Here is a 23,191-nt window from a genome sequence, read left to right as displayed (position 1 = left end):
GGAATGAAGTAGTCAAGATTTTCTTTTACTCAAAAAAAGAAAAAAAAAATCACTTCAAAGAGTCAACCTCCATGTATAAAAGACAAGATCAATCACATTTGTCACTGGACAGAAAGGATTTTTCCAAAGGTCTTTAAAAATGGTAATTAACCTCAAAAAAGGAAAATTAATTTTAGCTTTTATATTTCATTATCAAGACCATATTCGCTTAACAAGATAATTATGCTATTGATACAAAACATACAGTATTTACACTTAACTGTACAAAATAATTTAATGTTTACAAAAATATTAGAATGTTTAGAGTTGACTGACACAGTCTTAAGTTATCCCTTCTAGAGAAGTATAGTAAGACCACTGATTTCCATTTCATTTCTTTTTTAATAAGTCAAAGAAAGGATGCTGCAGTGCTTCATCCAAGGTAATTCTTTGTACTGGATCGTATTCTAACATTCTTCGAACCAGGTCAAACAGTTTCTCATGTTCTTCATCATGACAAAGCATAAATTCCTGAGGGGAAAAATGATTTTGTTTAAGAAAGACATCAAAAAATAGTTAAAAACAGCTTTTTAAACTTTTTTTTTTTTTTTTACCTTTAATGGTTTGCAGCGTCTCCTGACGTATCTACCAGCAGAACTATGTTCATCCCAATCTAGCTGGTTATGATGGAAATACTTGCGCTTTCTACAGCAAAAAGAATACTCGATTAGTTTAAAAAAAAATTTTTTCATGTTTACCCTGCACTCACCAGGAGATGGGGGAAACAGATGGAACCAGGCATCTCTCTCTCACAATTAAAACACATCTCGGCAGCAATTATGCATCAGATACCTTACATGGTATCTTCCTTAATCTTGTACCCTCTGAAGTTCTAGTGTCCCACCTAAGGTGTTCCCAAACAGCACACAAGAAACAACGCAAGCTTCAAAAACAGCGGTTCCTGGATCCATTTAGTGAAACTCTGATTCCACTAAAATTCTGATCTGGAATGGGGCTGGAAATCTTTAAACAACTACCTGGGTGACTCCTGTGAAGTTATGTTTTGAAACCACTTACAGTATCTTGTCCAAAGACATACAGCTGGGTAACAACAGTATGGAATTCAAACTTAGATCAATATGACTCCAAAATTAAACTCTTTTTACTACTCTATGTATTATTTTTACATCAAGTTAGGAAAATATTTATGCAAATGTTACCGTGAGTATAAAAACATCACTCTGTCTACTGGATCACAAAGTAAATACTGTATTACTTTTTAAAAACTTCACTTTGTGGAAAAAAATTCACAATCTGCAGTCCCTAGAATAAGCAGTGACAACAAAGATGGGTTTCCTGTAGTTTGAATACAGGCCACTGCATGCACCTAACAAGGGCTTTAGTCACAAAAGGTATACCTTGTTTTCTGAATCATGTGTGTTGGTATGGGTCCTAATATTCGTTCCATCATTGCCAGGTGCTCTTTACTATCATGAGTCTAAAAAAGGAGGAGAAAGAAATTTAGCACTTTCCCTTTCCCGGTATGCACAATAAAGGAAAACACAAGGAAACAGTATTGACATAAAAGGACTAAATATGCCTGGATTAGAAAGCTACACAATTTATATTACACTCTACTTCAAAGATGGAAAAAAACTGAATCAGCTACCTTGTCTGATGCAAATCTAATCAAAGTCTTTCTAGAAAGGATCAGTAAGGTCTGCACAGGGGATGACATAATTTACTCAGTGTAAAACAGTTTTCCCCTATTTATCTGTTATTTCTTACACTATATAACTGAGGGATGACTGGGGAAGATTACCAAAAAACTGTCTCTCATTTAACCTCCATTACCCAATGAATAGCAACCTTGTCACACTCAACTAATCCCAGACAGCCCCAATATACTCATAACCCTAGCTAGGTATGTGGGAACGTGACTTTCAGAGGGTAAGATACTAGCTCAAGGTCACATATAGCTCATAAATGAGGAAACTTGAGCTGTGAACCTGAGACAAAACTCACATTCTTAAACAGTAATAAAGCTTTGCGAAAGTGGAATAAACTTACAGCTGAAATAGGATGCTCCTAGAGCAGAGGCTGGCAAACTTCCTCCGTGAAAGGCCAGACAGTAAATATCTTAGGCCTAGGCGGTCACAAATGGTCTCTATCACATATCCTTTTTCATTTTTTAAAGAAGGCATCAGGCAGGATACAGTTTGCCAACCCATGTTCTGGAGAGCAGAGGCTGTGTGCAATGCTTTTTAAATCTGTCAACTTCTGTGCCTAGTATACACTTTCAAAATGTTGTTCTTAATTCATGACAGGAATAAATAATACAAGCTCCACATTTTCAAGAAGTTCCTTAGCTGAAGACTATTTTGGAGGGTGGAATTCAAATATAAACCACATCTCAAACCAACAGTAATAATCCACACTTAAAGACTTTGGAATGACTTACAATCATAAAACCATTCGAAGGGTCTATTTTATTTAAGTGTCAGAATGAAGAAAGTTCTGCTCAACTTCTTGACCCTACAGCTTTCTACCACAAAACCGGACAGCACCTCCTAGAAATGACCTGCAGCTTCATCTTAGGTCTCTAACTTGTCTACAAACTCAAGAGTACATCTAACAGCTCTCTGCAGACTAGACAGAAGTTTGGTGAGGTGCCCCACAGCAGTGAACACATGTATTCTGCAACAGTCACCTAAGTGACTATAACTTCACCATAGCTTCCCCCCACCCTGCATGCCATAACCTCAAGTCGGCCCTGACATTATTAGCCAGGAACTCCTGAACCACCCTCACCCCACCCATCTACAAACTAGAATGACACACCTTGATCACATCACATCCCAACCCTACAGGAAGTTCTTCAAGGGTTACACTGCTTGAAGCTTTCAAGACTTTAAGTCTTCAGACATAAGTAAAATTATGAGGGAAAAAAAGTGGAGACCTTAACATTTTCTGCTTTTTATTTTGATAAGGACTTTTACTTTAAAAAGCAAGTAACGATTACTGTTTCACTAAAGGGACATTTTAATACCAAAAAAACAGGAAGGCTAACTTCTAAATGAAGGCTAGAGTGGCAACCCTAGAAAATCATTTTCATTTTAGACCAGTCCACACTTGGAAACCACTGACTCCTAGGGTAACACAAGTAAATACCTTTCTATGGCAAACAAGTCAGCTATGAATCAATCCTTGCCTACAGACGTTTCCTATTTATGCAAGACACTCTGACGAGACTATTCCTCCACCCTCGACTCGAGCATCTTTATGCCTCCTGCATTTGTGAATACAATTTCTTCTTCCTGATATGGCATCACACACTCAGGTTTTCTGACAAACTCCTACTCTTTCCTTTGGTATGGCTTAAACTCCCTACTTCTCAGTGATGCCTTCTCTAAGGAAACTTAACTATTCACCTTCTCTGGGTTCCCACCATACTTTCTACGTTGTTCCATTATAGCATATATCACATTGTGCTGTAAGTTTCCCCGTGTCTACCCTGTGCACGACTTCCTTGAGGACAGAGATGTTGTCTTTTCATCTTTACATACTAAGTGCTTAGAAATGTGCCTGGTTTGACAAAGATGCTTAATACAACTCACTATTTCTAAATTCTTTTTAAAAAAGAAGTAACTTGTTCATGGTCATATCAATAGGCAACATAATCAGAACTGAATTAAAACTGGTCACAGTTAGAACTAATGTAAATTTATGGAGCACCACAATTTAAAAAATGGGTCATATGAAGTCAATATGAACCATATGTTTAAAAACTCCATTCACATGCAGGATAAATTATGACCACTCAGCAATGTTTCATTCAACTATGACAGTAGAGAAGGATGACTACTTTGCATATAAGTTTTAATCTTAAGTGACACAATGGCAACTTTTCAATATGGAAACCAAAACTTTAACATGCCTTTAACATATAAAGTTCATTATGAATTAGCAAACAACATTTACTAAATAAATACATACCTGAAAGACTGTGAAACCAAGGTAATACTCAATCAGAATGCAACCTATGCTCCAAACATCACAAGGCTGAGACCAACCTAAAGCTGTTTAAAAACAAAACCAAACACCTTATTATGCAACAATTAAAAACTGCCAACACACTAAACCCTTTCCTGTGTGGGTGCTCTCCTTATACAGCCCTTTTTTAGAGCATATGACAATAAATTCAGGGTTTACATTTTGTTCTATATCCAACATTATTCAGTCTGCTTTCAGTCTTCCATATCCTGATATCAAATTACAGTATTTTAGCCTGCAGGAGGCCGCATTTTATATAAAATAAAAGAGGTGCTAGCAAATATTTCATACTTTCTGCATTCCTTGTGCAATGGGGAGCACTGTTACACCCACTTCATGGTCTTTCCATGAAAGTTTACATTTTATTAGTGCAAATGTAGATGAATAATTATCCTCAGAATGTGATTACTCCTTATCGGTTATCATCAGCTTGATGTCTGAGTTTATTTCTTCCATTAAAAGAAATGTTAGTTTCACATAAATTATGTAAGAATTATACTGGATATTAATAAGCAGTGTCACCTATAAGCAGAATTATACAGCCATTTCAAGTTCAGACAGGGATCTACATACGTACTTTCCGGTTGTCTCTACATGATTATATATACTTTCTCCTTCAGAATCCTCAATAGTAATATTACTCAGAAAAGAAAAATAAACCATTCAGGTGTTTCATTCTTTTAAAGATCAAGTATTTAATAAAACAATAATGTGCAAATAAAACCTACTCTACAAGCCATTTCAATTACTTTCAGTAACATCACTGAATTTAAAGATAAAGGGAGAAACAATATATTCAAGGGACTTGACTCCGACTTAGCTGTTTCTGCCAACTCTCACAGTACCCGTCAGCTGAGCAAACGGATAATGGAGCACGGTTTCGACTCACAGCACCACACACAAAACCTGCAAACCACCCAGCCTGGACCTAAGACGAAGTTTTCTTTTCTAGCCACTCCTCTCTCCCAGCCCAGCTTTCTCCCAGGTGACTGTAACCCTCTGCACCATTCTAACTCATCCCATTTTCTCGTAAGTCAGCTCTCATACTCTTTGGAATTTTGTATCATTCACTTTTACCAGCTTCTCCCTATTTCTGTTTATTACCAACACCCAAGACAGGAGACCAACTGCCTTCCTCAACTGCAGCACCTGACCACCCCTTCCCCTCCAGCCTAACTCTGCCTTCATCTTCAGGACTAACAGTCCACAAACACACGAGAACCGTTCTCATCTTCTCATCTCTTGTACTCTTTTCATCAAGACCACAAACACCAACTTCAGATTTGTATCAACTATTCCCAGCCTGGCCACACTTAGAACTGTATTATCACTAAGAATCACTGTATTTACCCAATTTAGGAGGAGGCCATTAACTAAGCATAAGATGCACCACTGTTATGTATCAGTAACGAAGAAAAAACGCCAACTGTTTTGTGTTGTCCCCCACCATGGGTTAAAATGTGTGGGAAAAATACCTTTCCCAAAATTGATAAAACATAGCAAGTTATCTCCTTCTAAGCTCTGCAAATACCTCTCTGTCCACAGCCTCTTCCCACACTCCTCTCTTTCACCTTCGTTGCAGCCTTCAGTCCTCAGTCATGAATACACTTTCTAAACTATTTCAACACAGTAACTCCTCTCAGACCACACTAAGCAGAAATCCTAGTAACAACCTCAAAGACAAATTCTAAACCTGTTCTGTCCTGTCGTGGTAGCCACTAGCCACGTGTAGCTGTTTCAATCTAAAATTTAATGCAAAATCTAAAATTCAGTTCCTCAGTCACACTAGCTGAACTTCAAGTACACAGTAGTCTACAGTGGTTAATGGTCACCATACTGGACAGCGCAAACAGAACATTCCCACCACCATGGAGAGCTCTACTGGCCAGCACTGCACCACGACCTTGATTTCCTCACCCCTCTGCTGGTCTCTCTGCTCGGTGAGCATCATTAGGTCACTTTCACACTCCTATCCTGAACTACCAAGTCCTACTGGACAAGCTAAAAAGTGGGAACAGCTGATTCCATAAAAATGTTATACTATCTAACTTCAGTTGGCCCTCACTTTTGGCCAAGTAATAAGCTTACTGCATTTAACTATCTCCAAGCCCCCAAACCCACCCTTGATGTCCCCTGCTGTCACCAGTCCTGGTCGCGCTGTCAGACCCTGAGGCACAAGACACACTGTCCCCTCCTGAGCTCCCTCTTTAACACCCTGCACCGACTCATCTTCTGCCCCAGCCTTTCTCACGTCAAAGATTATCAGAGAAGCTCTCCCTGACTAGACCCCCTTCTGCTGTCCTCGACCTCCATCCCCCCCGACATCTAGACGTCTGCCAACCAAATTTTATCGTTTTCACCAGCACCATGCTTTTGTGATGAGACAATAACAGGTACTCGTACCACTTTAAAATCACCCTGCTGTGATGTACTTGGCCAATAGAGCTTGTTCTTGGTAAGACTGACTTGTTCAAAAATAACCACCACCTGGAGTATCTATACTGATGGTATCACATTTTTCTCACTCAGGAAGAATATTTATAGCAGAGTCCAGACAGCTTTTATGAAAACAGAAAACACTTTCTGTACACTACTAAGAAAATCACAGCTATCCCTCCACTACCTGCCTCCCAATAAAAGCTGCAGAGAACAAAGATTTCTCCAATTAAACTATCAGGAAGTCTGGTGTCTACTGACCCAAGATGACCTCTGGAGCTCTGTAATGCCGCGTAGACACCAGAGTGCTGTGATGCTCATCGTCGTACGTCGCACTTCCAAAGTCAACAACTTTGATGTCTGTGTTTTTCAGTGTGCGTTCATCGCGTTTCTAGGGAGACACAGGTGAGTAAATATGAAGATCAATAAAGACATGAAATGTTTTGGAGTACTATCCAAGAGGCTCGCATGTTAGTTCCTTTCTGATCCTCAACATAACCCCGTAAGAAAGAAAAAAGATTATTACCCTTTTGGGGTTAAACATCAGGATATAAAAATAAGCCTCAGAGGTAAAATTCCTCATCCAAGGATCACCACGCTAAACTAATTTTAAAGACAATCACCAAAATTAAAACAAGTCTTTAACTTACCATTTTAGAATTATATTTGACTACATAGTCAGACTTCACAAATAAAATATTTTCAGGCTTCAGATCTGTATGGGTTAATTTATTATGATGCAAAACTACAAAAGAACAAAAAGACATTAGTTTCATTTACAAATTCAATCTGTACTGCATGGGAGGGAGGATGAGCAGTGAATGTAGGAATCAAAAGTGGCTTCATCTTTTCTTCTAATATGTGCATTTTTAGTAACAATGTTTTGATATGTCGCTTGTATAATAAAAACTTTAATTCATTGGTGTTTAAAAATTTAACAAGTATACTTACAATTTATTGACTGGCAGATCTGATACGCCATTTGCCTGATGTGGTCAATTTGAAATGGGAGAAAGCTATTTTCTTTAATGAAATCATAGGTACTAAGTCCCAGCAGTTCAAACACAATACAAACATGACCGTGATGATCAAACCATTCTAGCATCTGGACACAGCGGCTGAAAGAGATCAAGATAAAAATGATTCAGTTCACAAAATTCTGATTATTTCACGTAACACGGCAGACCCCCGTTCCAAGTTTATACTTACAAGACACTACTGGGGTCAGTGCTATTTAAGTGCTCGAGTACTTGGATTTCTGAACGAGCTGCTTCACGGTAACGACCCACGTTTTTTACGATTTTCACCGCTACATGTATGCCATCCCTTAAAAATTAAAATTAAAATGGTAAGTGTACATGAGGGGGTTGAAGACATGTATCCTCTAAAGCATTATCTTATTAAGTACTAATTATTCCATGTTATTTTCCTAAAATAATCTTCAAGACATATGGTAACAGATGCATATAACACCTTTTCAAAACATTTTGACAAAATATACTTTATATGGAGTGATGATTCTCTTAATACTTATGTCAATGTTTGTTTCCAGAATTTTAAATTTACCTAAATTTTACAGAATACTTCTTTTTTTTGAAAAAAAGGACAGAAATATAAACCTTGAATAGAGTATGGTACTGCTGAAAAGCATTCGCTCAATCACCAGGCTAGACCTACTGTGCCAGATGGTATATAGGTGTTAGTGATAAAAACAGGCTTGTCCCATGTACCTCACAGTCTAATGGAAAAGACAGACACCTGAACAACTTATCAGGTTAGATGTGCTTGGTACAAGGTAATATGGAATAGAGAGGATAAAGAGCTCAACCATCAGGGTCAGGGGAGCAGACTCCTTCAGAAGAGGTGATACACAACTGAGCCCTGAGAAACAGCTATCAGTTTGGTAGACTTGGGACGAAAATGGAACATTCAGGCAAAGGAGACACCATCAATAAATCATGAAGCCAAAAGAAGGTTAAGCACGTTCACTGATGCCAGTAGGTAGAAACAGCTACAATGCAGGGCAGCGTGCTTCAGACTGGGCATTTGTAACCCTTCCTAACAAGTGTAGAGCCGTGAATGATTTTGAGGAAAGGGGTTCCCAGATCTTCAGCTTCCCTATGTCCTCTTTTCTAAACCTGATTTTCTTGAAGGTGGGCCAGCATTCAAGCCTTTTTCACTATGGCCTTTCCACTTCATAAAAGAAAAGAAAACCTCATGCATGGGTGATTAGTATGGCAAGGTATGTGCCCTAGGCTGTAAAAAACAAAACAAAACAAAATTTTCAGGCAAAACCAATTTTTCTAGTGGCTGGATAGCAAAACTTTTCCCATCCCACTGCTTTTAACAAGGGCTCTAGTGAAGTTGTAGGCTGACAAATCATTAAAAAATTATTTTGATGATAATTTCCCTATGCTGTAAGCATGTTATGTCGACACTTAAATAACTGCTACAAAACTGCTGTGACAAAACGTCTTCTATTTAATTGTATGGCCAAGTTTTCTAAATGCTAATAGCACAAAAAATGAAAAATGGATAAATGTGTTAGCTAACGCCACTGTAGTAATCATACTGCAGTATATAAATTTATCAACCAACATGTTAAACACCTTAAACTTACAAACTTACATAATATTATTCAATTATACATCAATTAAAAAAACTAAAATGGAAACAATGCTGAAACACTAAGATATTTATCTATGGAAACATGTACCCGTTTTTTAAAAGCCCCAACCATTCCAATAAAATATACATTTCTGATTAAATTTTGTTTTAGGTGTAATAAGTACCAAAATTGGTAACAGATTTGTACTTGACCAACTAAATACTATTAATTGGAATATCTCAAATACTGAAGTCTTGCACTATCAAGAAATTTTAAAAGATATTAATGAGACAACTAGTGAAATGTGAATCAGGACTGCATCAGATTAGCTGGAAAAATTTGAAAATACATGAATGTCTATCTAGAGAATGATAAAATACTGTAAAATGTTAACATTTGGGGAATCTGGGTGAAGAAAACATAGGAATTCTTTGAACTATTACAGTAAATTTCCTAAGTCTGAATATATTTCAAAATATCTCAAAATTTCAATTTATGTTCACATTTTTTTGAAGAGAGGAAAGGGTGATAAAAAAAGACATTTAGGATAATATTCTTTATGAAAAGTGGAGTAAAGATAAATCCAAGGTTAAAACATTTCTAAGTATTCAAGAAAAGTTTTATTTATGGATAACAGTAGGTGTTGTATTTAGATTCCCCTAAATATAGTTTTTTTTTAATTAACATTTACAACAAACTGGAAATTACATACTTCTCAACTATTTAGGATGAAAAAAATTTAGATGTCAATTTAGAAATGTGTAGTTTTGACTAAATTGTCTTAAGGGATTCACTTACAATAAAAAGCTTGCAACCACAGAACAGAGGTCCTAGAAGAAAACATTAAAATGAGGCAGAGAGGGTCAAATCACAAAGGGTTTAGTGTAACTCATTAAAAAAATCTGGACTTTATTTTGCAGGCTTTAAGTAACGTAATTCTTTATAGTTTAAGAAGCTGACTAACACACAAATACTATCCTTTGGATATAAAGGTTTTTGAACCAAGAAAATTAGATATGCTTTATTGCCTCTGTAATTCAAAAGCAGAGTAAAGCACTCCAAATCTCTCACAAAAAGCCAGGGGCCTAAGTTCTGGGAAACCCTTCACCTGAACACCCTTTACTTGAACACTCACTTTAATTTCAAAGAACTTCATCTGATAAAAATGTTCAGCATTCTTGACCAAAATCCACATTCATGGTAAATAAATCATACAAAGTTCAAAAAATTTTGAATACTTACACCTCTTCTCAGGAAAACACATACCTACCACGAAAGTACCATTTCATCTCAATTATGGATCCTTCCCCACCAAAAATATCAGAACGTTGAAAACAAACAAAAGAAACAAACTTACATGCCATGATCAATGCACTCTACAACTTTGCCAAAGGCCCCTTCACCCAAAGTGTCCACGATTTCATCTAAAGTGAGGGGGGAGAAAGAAGTGTAAGTAACGGTACAAACTATCAGTTACTCAAACAATGAATGCTTAAGTGTGGAATATTTTCAAATGATCTCTATCAAAGCATAACTAAGGTTTCAGCACTCAAATTATCTTATTTTCAGCTGCTACCGAAAACAATTAGATAGAGCTATCTTTCTTGCTCTAATCTCAAATTCCACTGATTATTTTGGAACTTTAGAGTAGAAATACTTAAACTGTATAGAAAAGAAGAAATACAAAAGAACAACAAACAAACCCACGAAAACAAAACAAAAAAGCAACGAAGAGTTCTTTAGCCCCCCGCTGACAAACTACTCTTAAAAAGATTATTCTGTCTGCAAAGTTTAAAAAGTGTTGAAAAATATTCTATACATCTTGCTCTTAGAACGTCTCCACTTTGACAGATCAGGTGACCCTCCTCATCATCCTCTATACTCCTGGATCTTTTCCTTCGGTGGCTCTTCTGGAACGGCAAGTGGGCAGCACCAAGATCGTCCAGCCAATCAATATATCAGAGTGAATTCAGGGCAGAATACGCAATTCATTCAGCGGGGAGATATTCAGGCATTCAGATAAGCACCAGGCCACGAACAGTTGGCAGGAGCAATTTCAAATTCAGTCCCCAGAAATTCACAGGGCACAGTTTATGTTACAGAAGAAAAACATGGCAAGGAACAGATTTTCAGATAAGATACTTAAAGTGGCAATAGAAAAAAAACAACACAATTGTCTCTTTAAAATACTGATTTAAGTGAAGTCTGAAATTTAAGGAACGCAATGTCATGATCTATCAATCTCGTTACAAAACAGCACATGCTGTGAGCTGGGATGTCTACTTTGTCAGGAAGATGTTTTAAAATGTCAAGATTAGTTCAAATCGTTCATTTAGCAATACTTTAAAACATACATGATTAAAAGGGGAAAATAAAAGCTAGTTAATTTCAACGTTCAATCTAATCAGAACTAGTTCTACTGAAGAAAACTTGAGAGGAAAACAGTAATTCATAGTTTATTAATCAAACAGGTGATCGATGCATGCGTGTAAAAAAAGGGCAGGCTCTCTGGACAACACATTTCCCACTCAGCACCCATGTTCAGAATCCCAGTGGAACCAGCTGCAGAAAATGATGCACTGTGCTGTGGCACTGTGCTATACACAGGGTATGGATCCACCAGTGCAACTTTCTATGTTTCCAAGTATTAGGAAACATCTTTCTTTTAAAGTAAAAAAAGTTTAAAATGAAAGAAAAGACGGGTGCTTCATCTTTTCATAAGATTATATTATAAAACATTAAAATATTTTTAATATTGAAATCAAGGGATTCATAATCTGCTCTGCAGAAAATGAGTAAATATGGGCAAATGAGGGCTAGCTAATAAACACAGATTAGTCATAAGAATTTGGAAGTTTCCTTTAAGGACTCAAGTAATATAAACATAACTATATTCAAATAGTATTATATATATAAACTTTTCCAAACTTATCAGCTCAGTAAGTGCTTTTTCACACAAATACGTATCCACCCAAAATAAAAACCAATCAATCATACCGAACGTGACTGATGACTTGAACAGTGCCTATTACGCTTCCTTTTAGGACTGCTTCTCCTGCTTCGGACTGAAGACTTACTGCAGTGGATTCGATAACTGCTTTCAATGTCTCTGTGATAATGTCTAGGAACGTATCTTTCGCAGTAGTCATTTCTATATTCATCAATGTATCTCCGGTCCCGATAATCTCTCTCATTCAAGGACCTTGCTTCTAAGTAATGACTGCAAACACATTAAAGGATTTAAAATTATTCTCTTCATTCTAGAATGATGTGGTTAAAACAAAACATTCTCTCAAGAATTCCTGGTTTAAACAGCTAACTCAATAAAAGAAAAAAAGACAAATTGATGAATTAGAATTTATACTTAAATCACAAAACTTAAGAAATAATTTTACTTTAAACAATAAGCAAATGGGTTTTTATATCTCTATTATATATGCTGCTATCAAGGAACAAAGCTTGAGCCGTATCATTCAATTGTATTGTGTTTACTTGATTAAATGTCCCTTTACCTTCTGGAGAAAGTTAAGACCAAAAATTCACAAAACTGCTCTTCTGAAATTCATCAGTCTTTTGATATATGCACCTGTAGCTAAGCTTTCTTTTCTCAGAGCCACACATAATCTGAGGCAGGCAAAACAGAATTCCTTTCTCTCTTAATGTTAAGTGAATTTTAGATATCCCTGGCACACAGAGAATTATTTCATGAAAGGTGTATCAGAGCTAAAAGGAATCTTAAATATACTTCAGCCTTTTCATTTTAGATGAGTAAATTTGAGATCCCTAGAAGGAAAATGGTTTGCCGTGGTGGGAGAGCACATTCTAACTCCTCTGTGCCACTTTTATGACACATACTACCTATCCCATCTCCCCATCTCTTTGTATTTCTAGCTTCCTGTACTCCTCTTTGAGAATAGACAACACAGCTTTTGATGGTTGCTTCATGTGCCAAAGACATCTAAAACATACCACCCTCAAATGAGAAAAGGATCTTGTAATGACTTGTCTAGGATTACCCACCCCCAACTTCCCTTTGCATTTCGGATTTCCTGTCATTCCTGCTCGTGAAATACACAAGAATTCACGGAAAACAGCATTAACTGGTGCCATGTGCTTAACTTCTGAATCTACGGACCCCTTTCAAAATCTGATAAAAGATATGGGCCCTCTTCCCTAAGAAACGCACAAATACATAACAAAAACAAGGGATTTCAGAGGTCATGGACCTCAGGAAGTCAATGGATCCCAGTTTAGCTTTGATCTGATGGAAAGAAAAAGACATAGATTCAATTTGCCCAGTTTCCCGTCCCCCTCTCTACCTGGGATGAGTGTCCTCTTCGACAGAGTGCGAAGCTTCAAGAGGGATGCACATGGAGCACTGAGGGAGAGAGGGGACACCTGCCCAGTCAGACACATCAGCTAAAATAATCCTGACAAGCAATGGAGTGACAGATGTTGACTAGATAGCCCTCACCAACCTTCCTTTTCCCCAGAATATGCTGTTGTTCTTTTTCCCAGGGGGCTGGTTTAGGCAGAAATAAAGGAGAAGCATTTCTAAGACTGCTACTCAACAGAACTGGCATCAAATCCAGGCTGGGGAGATGCAGAAACCCCCCTTTCCCAGTGTCAGCCTTACACTCTAGCAATTGGAGAAACAGCTCAGGATATCAGGGTAGGACCTGGGTCTCGGTCAGGGATCTCATCAGCTGCTTGGAACGATAAGGGAGAGGTCCACGATACATCAAGCTAGAAATTACCATACTCTTAAGGGCATCCTGTTTCATTCTGTAAGGCATCCTTCTGATAAAAGTCCAAAATCTATCAGGAAAAAATATCCCTAATAATCTTTAGCTGGAATAGTGTGTGAAATTAGATCTGCTGACAATTCATAAACAATCCATAGAATAATGAATATGGGGTGAAGTAATACCATGAGGATAAACTAAAAAGACGAGGACCTCTTCAATCTACAACCAAGGCTCAGAGATTATACAAACGAAGTCTACAGAATTGTAAAGGCTATATGGACAGAGTGAGCAGGGTGAACAAATTGACTTAATTTCTACAAATATTCACTGACTGTCCAGTGAAGATTTCACTGTAGTCATTCAAAATAGCCAAGACTAATGAGGTTATGAGCATTCGTTTTAATTTCCACACAGGTCCTGTGGAAGATAAAAAATATATATAAGGCAAAATCCCTGCCAACAAATAATGAACATAAACACGAAACAAAACTCAACAATGCACGAAATGCCAAAAGGTTGTGTATGAGTGCTTAGGGTAACAGAGAGAGAAAAATTCAAAATGCTTAAAATAGTTAGGGAAGATTTCATGAAAAAGAAGAGTTGCATCTCAAAGGGGGGTCAAGATTTGGACAAAGTGGAAAGCAGAAGAAATGCCAGGGGATAAAAATGGCACATTACCTTCTTCCACATTTACAGAGCACTTTCAGCCACAAGGGCTCAGAGATGGGCTTGTCTACACGTTATGGGGAAACAATGAGTAGACAATTTCAGCAAGAGCAACTTTCACATAGGGGAACAGAGACAAACAGGGGGCGGAACAGATCATCCAAAATCTTGTATGCCAGACTAAAGAGCTTAAAATAGTGTTTCTGAAAGGGTGGTCTGTTTATCAACAGTGTCAGACTCACTGAATGATCTGGTAACATGCATTTCAAGCATAACTCCAAGGTGATTCTATTCACACTAAAGTTTGAGAATCACTGGTTTAAGGCTTGATACTCTGTGTTACAAGAAGATGTTTCAGGATATAAAAACAGCATTCATAGCCACATCGGTCTTCCTTTGCAGAAGTAATTAAGCCTGTAGGAAGGGAGCAACTCATAGGCTACTTACTACCGGAAGACAAATCACAAAAGACACTACAATATATATATGAAAAAAGGTTAAGATAACTCATATACAATAAAAGTGCTTATAAACTAGTTTAAAAAAATACACTTTAATAGAAAAATGGGCTAAGAATACAAAAATAATGTTCAAGTGGTCAATATATATACAAGTTCAGTAAAAATTTTAAAATTCAAATTAAAACAAAACACTATTCTTGGCATTTCAAAATAACCAAGACTTGTGAGAGCATGAATGCGTATGCTGTAGGACTGTAACTTGGTACAAACTTTCTAGAAAAATACGTGAATATGTAGCAAGGGCTTTGTAAAAGTTCACACTCTTTAACTTGAAACTGCCCCTCCTCAGAATCTATTTTCAGGAAATAATCAGAGGCAAAGATTTATAAACAAAGATATTTTCAGAAGAAAATAATCAGAAATAATTTTACATCCAAATAATGGAGGACTAGCATCCTTTCAAGATTATCTTCCTTATGTGTTTCTGTATTTTTCATTTTTTTCAGTAATTTTATAAAAAACACTCTTGTAAAGTTTTGAATCTTGAAAGACTATGAGACTGCTTCATATTATGGAGAGCAATTATCCCCAGACATCTCTGGTGCCAATGTCAAAAAAGAAACTGTTGGTCTAGTGGTTGTTGGACTGACTCAGTATTGCTTATGTAGTTAATCATGAACATGAATGAACTGTTCATCACTTATATCACTTCCTTTCTACATACACAATGCATAAGCCCATGAGTGATTATAACTATGATGTTAAGGCTTACAGTATTTTGCATTTATTTTAATACAGGGTACAGATATTTTTCTATAGTACATTAATTAGCTCAGGTCACTGAAAGCCTGGCATAGATTCTTCCTCTTCCCTGCACATGACAGTGTGTGATGAAGAATGAGTAGTCTGCACTGACTGCCAACAAGCTCACTGTTCTGCAGAACAAGTCTGTTTTATCATGGAGAAGGAAAAAAATTACATACTGTTTTTTAAAGTAACCCCAGCTGGCTAATTTAGAAAGCAATCTGGCAAACAGTCCCAATGGAACATCTGCACAAAACAAGGAGAAAACATAAAACCAACAAAACAAATGAGAAAGGGAAATTAATGGAGGACAGAATGAAAGAAACTCTACTCACCTAGCCTTTGTTTAATCATTTAGGAACCTTAGAATTCCTTCAATTCTATATAAATGTTATTACCTCAAAATTTTACACTGGTAAGCATACAACAGAACAGGACATATGCTACTGGAAATTTTTATTGAGGCCCCTTCCTACATTACTGGCTACTGCCTACACAAAGGAATGGTTCTTATAATAGCCAAGCTTCTAAAAATCCCAAACATATCCACTGGCCTTGCCTATAAATATGACCTGTAGAATACAGTATAAGCAACTAATCCCCAACACACTTAAACAGTCTCATAGAGCACGTGCCCTTTTTCTCATCTGTATGAATTCTCCTGGGCCCTCATTACCTCTCACCTCTGTGGAACCCTAAAAAAGTGCCCCAATGTACACATCTCCCTCCTAAATACAAGTTAAAGGCACCAACTTGGTGTCCTATTACCACTTGACTTTGCCCGTGTCTCATGTCCTCTAACTACATCACTGGCAGCTGAGACTCAATCAACTGTCTCCTGAGGCTCCCAGACAGTTACATAGGGTAGGAATGCTGCTGTCTGCTGCTGTCATCACAGCTGTAACCTTAGCATTTAAAGTGCCCAGCATATAAAAGGCACTCAGTAAATATTTTCTGAATGAATATTTGTTGGCTGATTTATAGAACAATCTGACAGATGAAAGCTATATAAGCTAATGACAAATCATTAAAACGATTAGCGTTAAAATGCTACTAGTTCAAGAGTAATTTACCAATCAGATTCTTTAAACTGGTGATGTGGTTTACAATGTCTGTTCTCTTGTGTACTACTGTGGGATCTCCTCTTTCGTTTGTGACTTCCACTGTAGCTTTCATGTCCCCAGCTTTCTCTGCTGTCCCAATCAGGGCAGTGAGTTCTTTTCGAATGCCGCATCTGTTAATGGAAACGAAAAGGAAGTTGTGGAAGTTACAGATGATTATGTTTAGTAAATAAAATTTTTATATTAATTATAACACCCAGCACATGAGGTCAAAGAGGTTCTAAAATGTAAAAGCTTGGTAACACAACATTTTAAATCAACTACATTTCATTAAAATAATAATAATAAATTTAAAAATTCAAAAAATAAAAGCAGCTTGGTGCCTGTCTTCAACTAACACTTGTTAACTGCCATTTAAAAAAAAAAAGAGCAAGGGTTTAAGCCTAGAGCCTTCAGTGGACAATATCTAGCTAGAAATTAATAACTTTTTTGTTTTTAAATTACCTTTATCACTACCGTCTTTCTATGATAAATTATTACTGACCTCTTAATTATTGATAGCATCAAATTATTAAGTTATTGATGATGACTTTGTGAACTAATTTACCACACATAACAAGTGTCATGCAGCCTGGGCAAAATACTGTAATATAAACAACTGAAGTCAGAGGAATACTTAGGGATACTGAATATAGGAGATAACTTTGCTTTAAAGGTAAAGAGCCATTAATGAAGCTTCTTTTTCTCAGTCAAGAGTTCCTTTCTCTAAATCTTCGAATGCCTCAAAGCTCTGAATACAGAAAGCAGAAAACAAAAAACAGGGTGTGACCAGAACACAGTATTCAATAATCAGAAGAGCAATAAAAAGTTTATTTTATGAACTCAATTTCTTTTATCCAACAAGTTTATTTCTAGATCATCCTGCAGCCATTCTTAAAATTAAACATACTCGTTGTAGATCTGGAGTGACAGAAGAAATGAACCTATAAGGATGAACATGGTCACAGTGAAATCAGATAACTGACAATTCCCTAACCCCATCTACAATCTCACAGGCTCCTTTCAGGACCAGGATCTGTGTTCCAACAATGTGATCCCTATCTGCCTCTCCCCAATTCTTTCACAAAGTAGTTCTTAATAGTAATGTCCAAACTCTGCTGAACAGGGTAAGTTTCGTAACTCAGCAAGGAGTTGAAAAAAAGGTAAATTGGAGCAAAACCAGCTTACCCTCTTTCAGTTTGCCCAAATGACTCAGTAACAAGCAAACAAGTTCAAGTAAAAAATTTAAATGATTTCAAACGGATTGGGGGAAAAAAACAAAACAAAACAAAAAACTTCAAAATGAGGCATCTCCTAGGAGGTATTCCCTAAGAAAATGTAGGTATCATGCCATCAGAGCCTGAAGCCACCAAACATTCGGGTATTTTAAACCCACTTCTCTTGCTGATTCTAATTCTATGCCCATCAATCGTACATCTGATAATGTAGCATCTCTCTTAGCTCGCTTTAAAATAGGAAGAGGAGGCCTTGGTGAGGTCAAACAAAAAGTCCTCAAACCCTAGTTATAGAAATTGGTATCTGTGCACCGGAAATTGAGAAGTGAGTATTCTGACACAGTCAGAGTTTGACACAGTCAGAATTCGACACAGTCCCTTGAATATCGGAAACTGAAATAAATGATACTACAAATTAATCTGAGCCAAAAGCCATCAGAAAAGCCATAAAAAATGTATTTCTAGTGGAATTCTTCTGACCTTCCAATTACCCAAGTTGTATTTTAACCACATAAGAACTCTTTAAATTTTAATTGCTTAGTTAAGCGTTCTTAAATCATAGCAAGCAAAGTCACATCTCATGACTGAGGGTTATTATTATGACTATTATAATGCAGTTTTTGCAAAGCATGTGTCTCCTTCAGTTTTGTTTTTTCCCTTCTACTGGCGGTCTGCCATAATTAGCTCACCTGTAACAAGGCAGAATTCTTAAATAACCAAAGTTATCAATATGCAAATACTAAAATAAGAATAAGCACCTTGGGAGAGCCAAAGACTTTTCTCTCTTTAGCCAAGTTCACTACTTCAAATTTAATTCAGCTGTTAGGAAGTGCCGTGTCGCACTCCCCACTCCCCTCGGGGCCAACTAATACTTGCTCAGTTTTCTCAAGAGGCCAAGACAAGAATCCCAGACCCAGGTTACAAAGATAAGGTTCCTCCGCATACACAAAAAAGAAAAATTAAAATTACTACGCTACCTCTAATTAATAAAGACTCCTACATGTTAGAATCAAGAGACATCTTTTAATAAAAACATCACACACAACAAATCTGAACGTATAAATCAGTCTCAGAAATCTGATTCTCTACTGCCCTTTAACACACTATAATACCCGACAATTTTAATGCCATGTATACGGCTTTAAAATAGCTGTATGAGTTAAAGTTATCATTAGACGGCTCCAGGAGGACTGCATTTAAAAGGTAACAAGAAGCCCGTGGGTGTATGTACGGAGCACGAACATACAAAGACAGCTACAAAGCAAGACCTGGTAGGTGGCTGACCCGGTCAGCCTCGTGTGCTGTTTCCTAAGGATGGGGAAGCATACCGCGGTTACTTAACTAATCAAGGACAGCGCAGGGCACAAATATCAGAAACGCAGATCTGCTGCAATAATGTTTTGCTCCACCTTAGGAAAAAAACCGGTTCGCACAAAGAATTCTAACTCCCACGAGCCCGAGCTAAATTCCACCACCTGGACTCGCAGCTCCCGGACGCCCGGTCCCCACCCCCCGCCTGCCCGCCCAGGGCACCCGGCCAGGGCCTCTGGCGCACCCACAGAGCCAGATGTCCGACTCTGGAAAACCCCCAAATGCCACAAACGGCCAAGACCAGGCCCCCAGGGGAGGGCTCGATCCACGAAAACAAACCACCGGCGGCTCCCGCGTCAGGCGCTCGCTCCGGCCTCCGCAGCCGGGATGGGAGCGGCGGGGCCCCACAGAGCAGGGTCGCCGGCAGAGCCGAGGCCTTCCTGCCCCAGGGCTTTACATCTGCCTCAACAGTTGGGCAACTTCAGGTTGTAAAGGCCACAAGCAGAGCTGTGCCCAGAAGGAACCCCACTCGCCGAGGCCCCGGACCCGGCCGTTTTTCCGACACCTGACTTCGACATTTACAAGACTGGGAAACCGGGCAGCCCTGCGCACCCCACCCAAAACCTTACCTCCGCGAAAGGAAAAGGCCCTTTGGCCGAGAAATGTCGCCAAACCGCCGTCTTCTCTCTCCAGCCGCTGCGACAAACACCCTACAAAATGGCGGCAGCGCCGTCTCCCTACAACCCCCCCCGGCGGCCTCTAGCTCCGCCTACACCGCGCGAACGCGCCTGCGTGACAGAGCCTCGCGCGCTCCCGCTGCTCCCTGGGGGGCGGGGCTCCGTGTGACGTCGGGGGCGGGCCCGGCCCTTCACAACGCGGCTGCGCGGCCCCAGCGGCCCCTCCCTGGGATCTGCTGTGCCCCAGGCGTCCGCGGCAGAAGCCGGGTGAAACCGGGGGCAAACGCCGGTGCTCTGCCCTAAGCCTGTGAGGCTTGTCTGCTCCTCCACGGGGGGTTATTCTGAGTGCAGCACCTTTCGGCAGAGCCAGCCGTGCCCTCCCTCCCGTGTTTCCTGCTCTCCCGCCATACCCGAGGACCTAAATCCGGACACAGCCACCACACAAGAGATGATCAGCCCCCAAACCCACTCTGCCCAGCCCGGGCTGGCTCGAGGGGCAGTTCAGTGAACGAGACAGTGTAGTCCAGCCCGCTTGGGACTTCCTGTCTGAAAGCGGATTCGGATAAAGAGAATGTCTCAGGAAACAAGCCCAGGCTTGCTTATCTTTTTAAGGCCAGTGCTCCTAATCACAACAACAAAAAAAGGAAGTTTCATTTGAGACTCCTTACAGGGTTTTTCCTGTTGTGGTCCCTGCCTCCTGGGCAGATTTGGTAGCTGGAAGTTTCCCTAACGAAGTTTCCTGCAATATTTGTCCCTGCAGATCAGTTTTATATAACCAAGGCACAGTAATGTCTGAGACTCAGTGAGCCCCGTTAAGGAGCTTGCTTACCTCAAATAAAGTATTTTGCAGTTCTGAGAATCCCCAAACTGTTCCCGGTTGTGAGCATGTACAGTGAGAAGAAAGAAGGCCAAAATCAGCCCTGGGGAACACTTTTAAGACACAGAGGAAAAGGGCCTGAGAAGGAATGGTCAGAAAGAAGAGGAGAACCAAGATTCTGGTATCAGAGCAACGGGAGAGAAGGGCTTAAATGAGGGAAAGGCTGACAGTGCCGAAAGCTGGGAAGGAGTCAGGGAGGGTCGATGCTAAAAAGCATCAAGGCAGTTTTGTGTTCTGACAAAGATTCAGTGTATGAAAGAGAAAGTCGGAAATCCAATCTGGGAGGGCAGGATTGGGCTGTTGTGAGCATAAACCCACCAGCACATGGGAGGCCTGAATTCTTGTACCTTGTTAGGTGAAAGGAGGGCACTGTGATTTCATGATCTGACATTGTAGAAACTTGTGCCACCTACACTGGATGGTTTGAATTGTCACAGAGATTGCACCCACTTAAAGAAGTGAAGTTGAAAAGATAATTGGAAAATTGGAAGTGAAAACTCTTTATGCTGTAGGATGAAACAGACAATATTAGTCTCCTCACCTGGACTAGCCACCATTTCTGCATCTACAATTTCAAATTACCCATCCTTTGAGGTCCATCTCTAAGGTGCTGTCTCTGATTACACCAGTTCCCACCCATCTCTCTGCTCATGACTACTCCAGTTAGAGATGAGGCCTTCAATCAGCTGGCCAAGGCACGCTGGTGTGCCTGAAGCTGGTGAGATATGCTGACCAATTGTGCCAGTGGAGTGAAATGTATTGGTTCTACAATTGATTATACGTGCTGTTTCAGGGACATCTATCACTGAGTGAACTGGGCCATCCTGCAAAGTAAAGTTGGGCTCAGCTTTAAATTAACCTGGCACCAAAGAAAATCCTCTGTCCATCTTTGCTTTTTCCTCTGGAGTATGAAGGTATTTTGTTTTATGAGGATGTAAGAGAATGTGGTCAGGGCAGTGCACAGTTCTGCTCAAACAGCAACATGAAGTTAAAAGACAGCCAAGTGAAAAGGCCACCTACAGAGGGGTTTATAGACATCAGCAAAGAACGTTACCCAGTAGTGGAGGGGTCTGTTTCGTAGTCACTGCTCCCTTGTTTTAGTGTCATTTTGAGGATTTTAAGTGTGCCCACAAAACGTGTAATGTTTGAAAGTGTGTGGCGACCATAAGGAGGTGGAGAATGTCCTCGGACCAGCGTCTCTCTGTTACTTTTAGGCTGCTCCCTGCGCTACGTGCTTTGGCTGGAGGCAAGGACCTGACTTACGTTACCTTCGGTATCTCAAAGCCTATAGCCCAGTGCACATTTGTAGGCTGTTTGGGTAAGCTGCTTTTGGCCCTTTTGCTCAGTTTGTTTCAGTTGGATTAAATCAAAGATAGAAATTTACTCCCAGAATCCCTGGGCCAGTTGGCTTGATAATCTTACATGGCACCTCAACCCTTTCCATTAAGTCAGTTACCCGGAAAATGAACACTTTGGGTCAGAGGACTTAATGAAAAAGTCTGTGTGAATTTCTGAGAAAAACTGTCCAATCTGGTATCTTCATCTCAACACAAAAACAAGGACGTCTAAGAAAACCTTAGGCTAAACCAAGTATAAAGAAAATCTTACCCTTGAAGAGCAACCAGAGGAATATTCTTATCATATATTCTAGCACTGCTTTTCTACACGTTTAACTTCAGACATAGAAAACAGTCATCTCCGAAAGCAGAGTTCTCGAGTAAAAATCTAAATGTTGTATAAGTTAAATTAAACAAAAGCTTATCATCTATGCAGAGAGAACTCTACAAAGGTATAAACCTTTACAGAATTAAATCTCTGTTTTCAGTTACTATCACTGATAATTACCAATCTGTATTCAATTAGATTTTTGTGTGTTATTAGCCATCAATTAAATACTCGATATGTGCTAACCTCTTCATATACATGATCTCATTTAATAATCTAATCAACCCTGTAAAGTGATCATTGGTTAATTGCTTGATGCCACAGTTATCAAGTACCAGACCAAGATTCAATCTCAGGTCTTGCTCCAAAGATCTTGTGTTTTAACCCACTCTACTGACTGCTTCAACTCATACAGCAAAGTACATAGCAACTTACTTCATGTAGTCATTAGGGGAAACAGGCTGAGTCCATCATTCAGCAAGACCAAAGGAGTTTTGTCTTAAAAAAAAACTTTAAAAGGTGATATATCATCGAAGTCTCCTTATGATGAAACAGTGGGTCAGTTTATGTC

The 23,191-nt window shown here is 39.0% G+C and overlaps 1 protein-coding gene across 4 annotated transcripts; it reads right to left on the bottom strand.

Moving 5' to 3' along the window:
- Positions 1-255: 255 nt before the first annotated feature.
- Positions 256-23,191, bottom strand: CLK4 (CDC like kinase 4). 4 transcript variants are annotated; one of them, XM_072947126.1, is made up of 13 exons: positions 23,056-23,191; positions 16,829-16,989; positions 12,074-12,296; positions 10,896-10,986; positions 10,434-10,500; positions 7,678-7,794; positions 7,420-7,586; positions 7,119-7,213; positions 6,730-6,859; positions 3,976-4,058; positions 1,398-1,477; positions 594-684; positions 256-510 (listed from the first exon to the last, which is right to left on the bottom strand). In XM_072947126.1, exons 2-13 carry the CDS (start codon positions 16,987-16,989, stop codon positions 370-372), a joined length of 1,446 nt encoding a protein of 481 aa, XP_072803227.1. In that variant the 5' UTR covers positions 23,056-23,191; the 3' UTR covers positions 256-369. The 4 variants fall into 4 exon arrangements, with proteins under 4 accessions (XP_072803227.1, XP_006198987.1, XP_015090404.1 ...); XM_006198925.4 differs by lacking the exon at positions 23,056-23,191 and adding an exon at positions 20,031-20,198; XM_015234918.3 differs by lacking the exon at positions 23,056-23,191 and adding an exon at positions 13,396-13,454 and having other exon boundaries at positions 16,829-16,968.

Source organism: Vicugna pacos, chromosome 22 (assembly GCF_048564905.1).
Source record: "Vicugna pacos chromosome 22, VicPac4, whole genome shotgun sequence".
Taxonomy (NCBI): Eukaryota; Metazoa; Chordata; class Mammalia; order Artiodactyla; family Camelidae; genus Vicugna; species Vicugna pacos.
Note: the sequence above shows the minus strand (reverse complement) of the source record. Positions and strands in the feature narration are given on the sequence as shown.

What these genes read in the sequence shown, in the direction of transcription:
- CLK4 (XM_072947126.1), bottom strand. Translation starts at nt 16,989, where the DNA reads ATGCGGCATTCGAAAAGAACTCACTGCCCTGATTGGGACAGCAGAGAA. An exon ending in GAGTGCATTGATCATGGCAT is followed by an intron (nt 7,795 to 10,433) that starts GTAAGTTTGTTT and finishes TTAATTTTTAAG; the next exon opens with GGATGGCATACATGTAGCGG. An exon ending in AGCTCCAGAGGTCATCTTGG is followed by an intron (nt 4,059 to 6,729) that starts GTCAGTAGACAC and finishes GTTTTTAAACAG; the next exon opens with CTTTAGGTTGGTCTCAGCCT.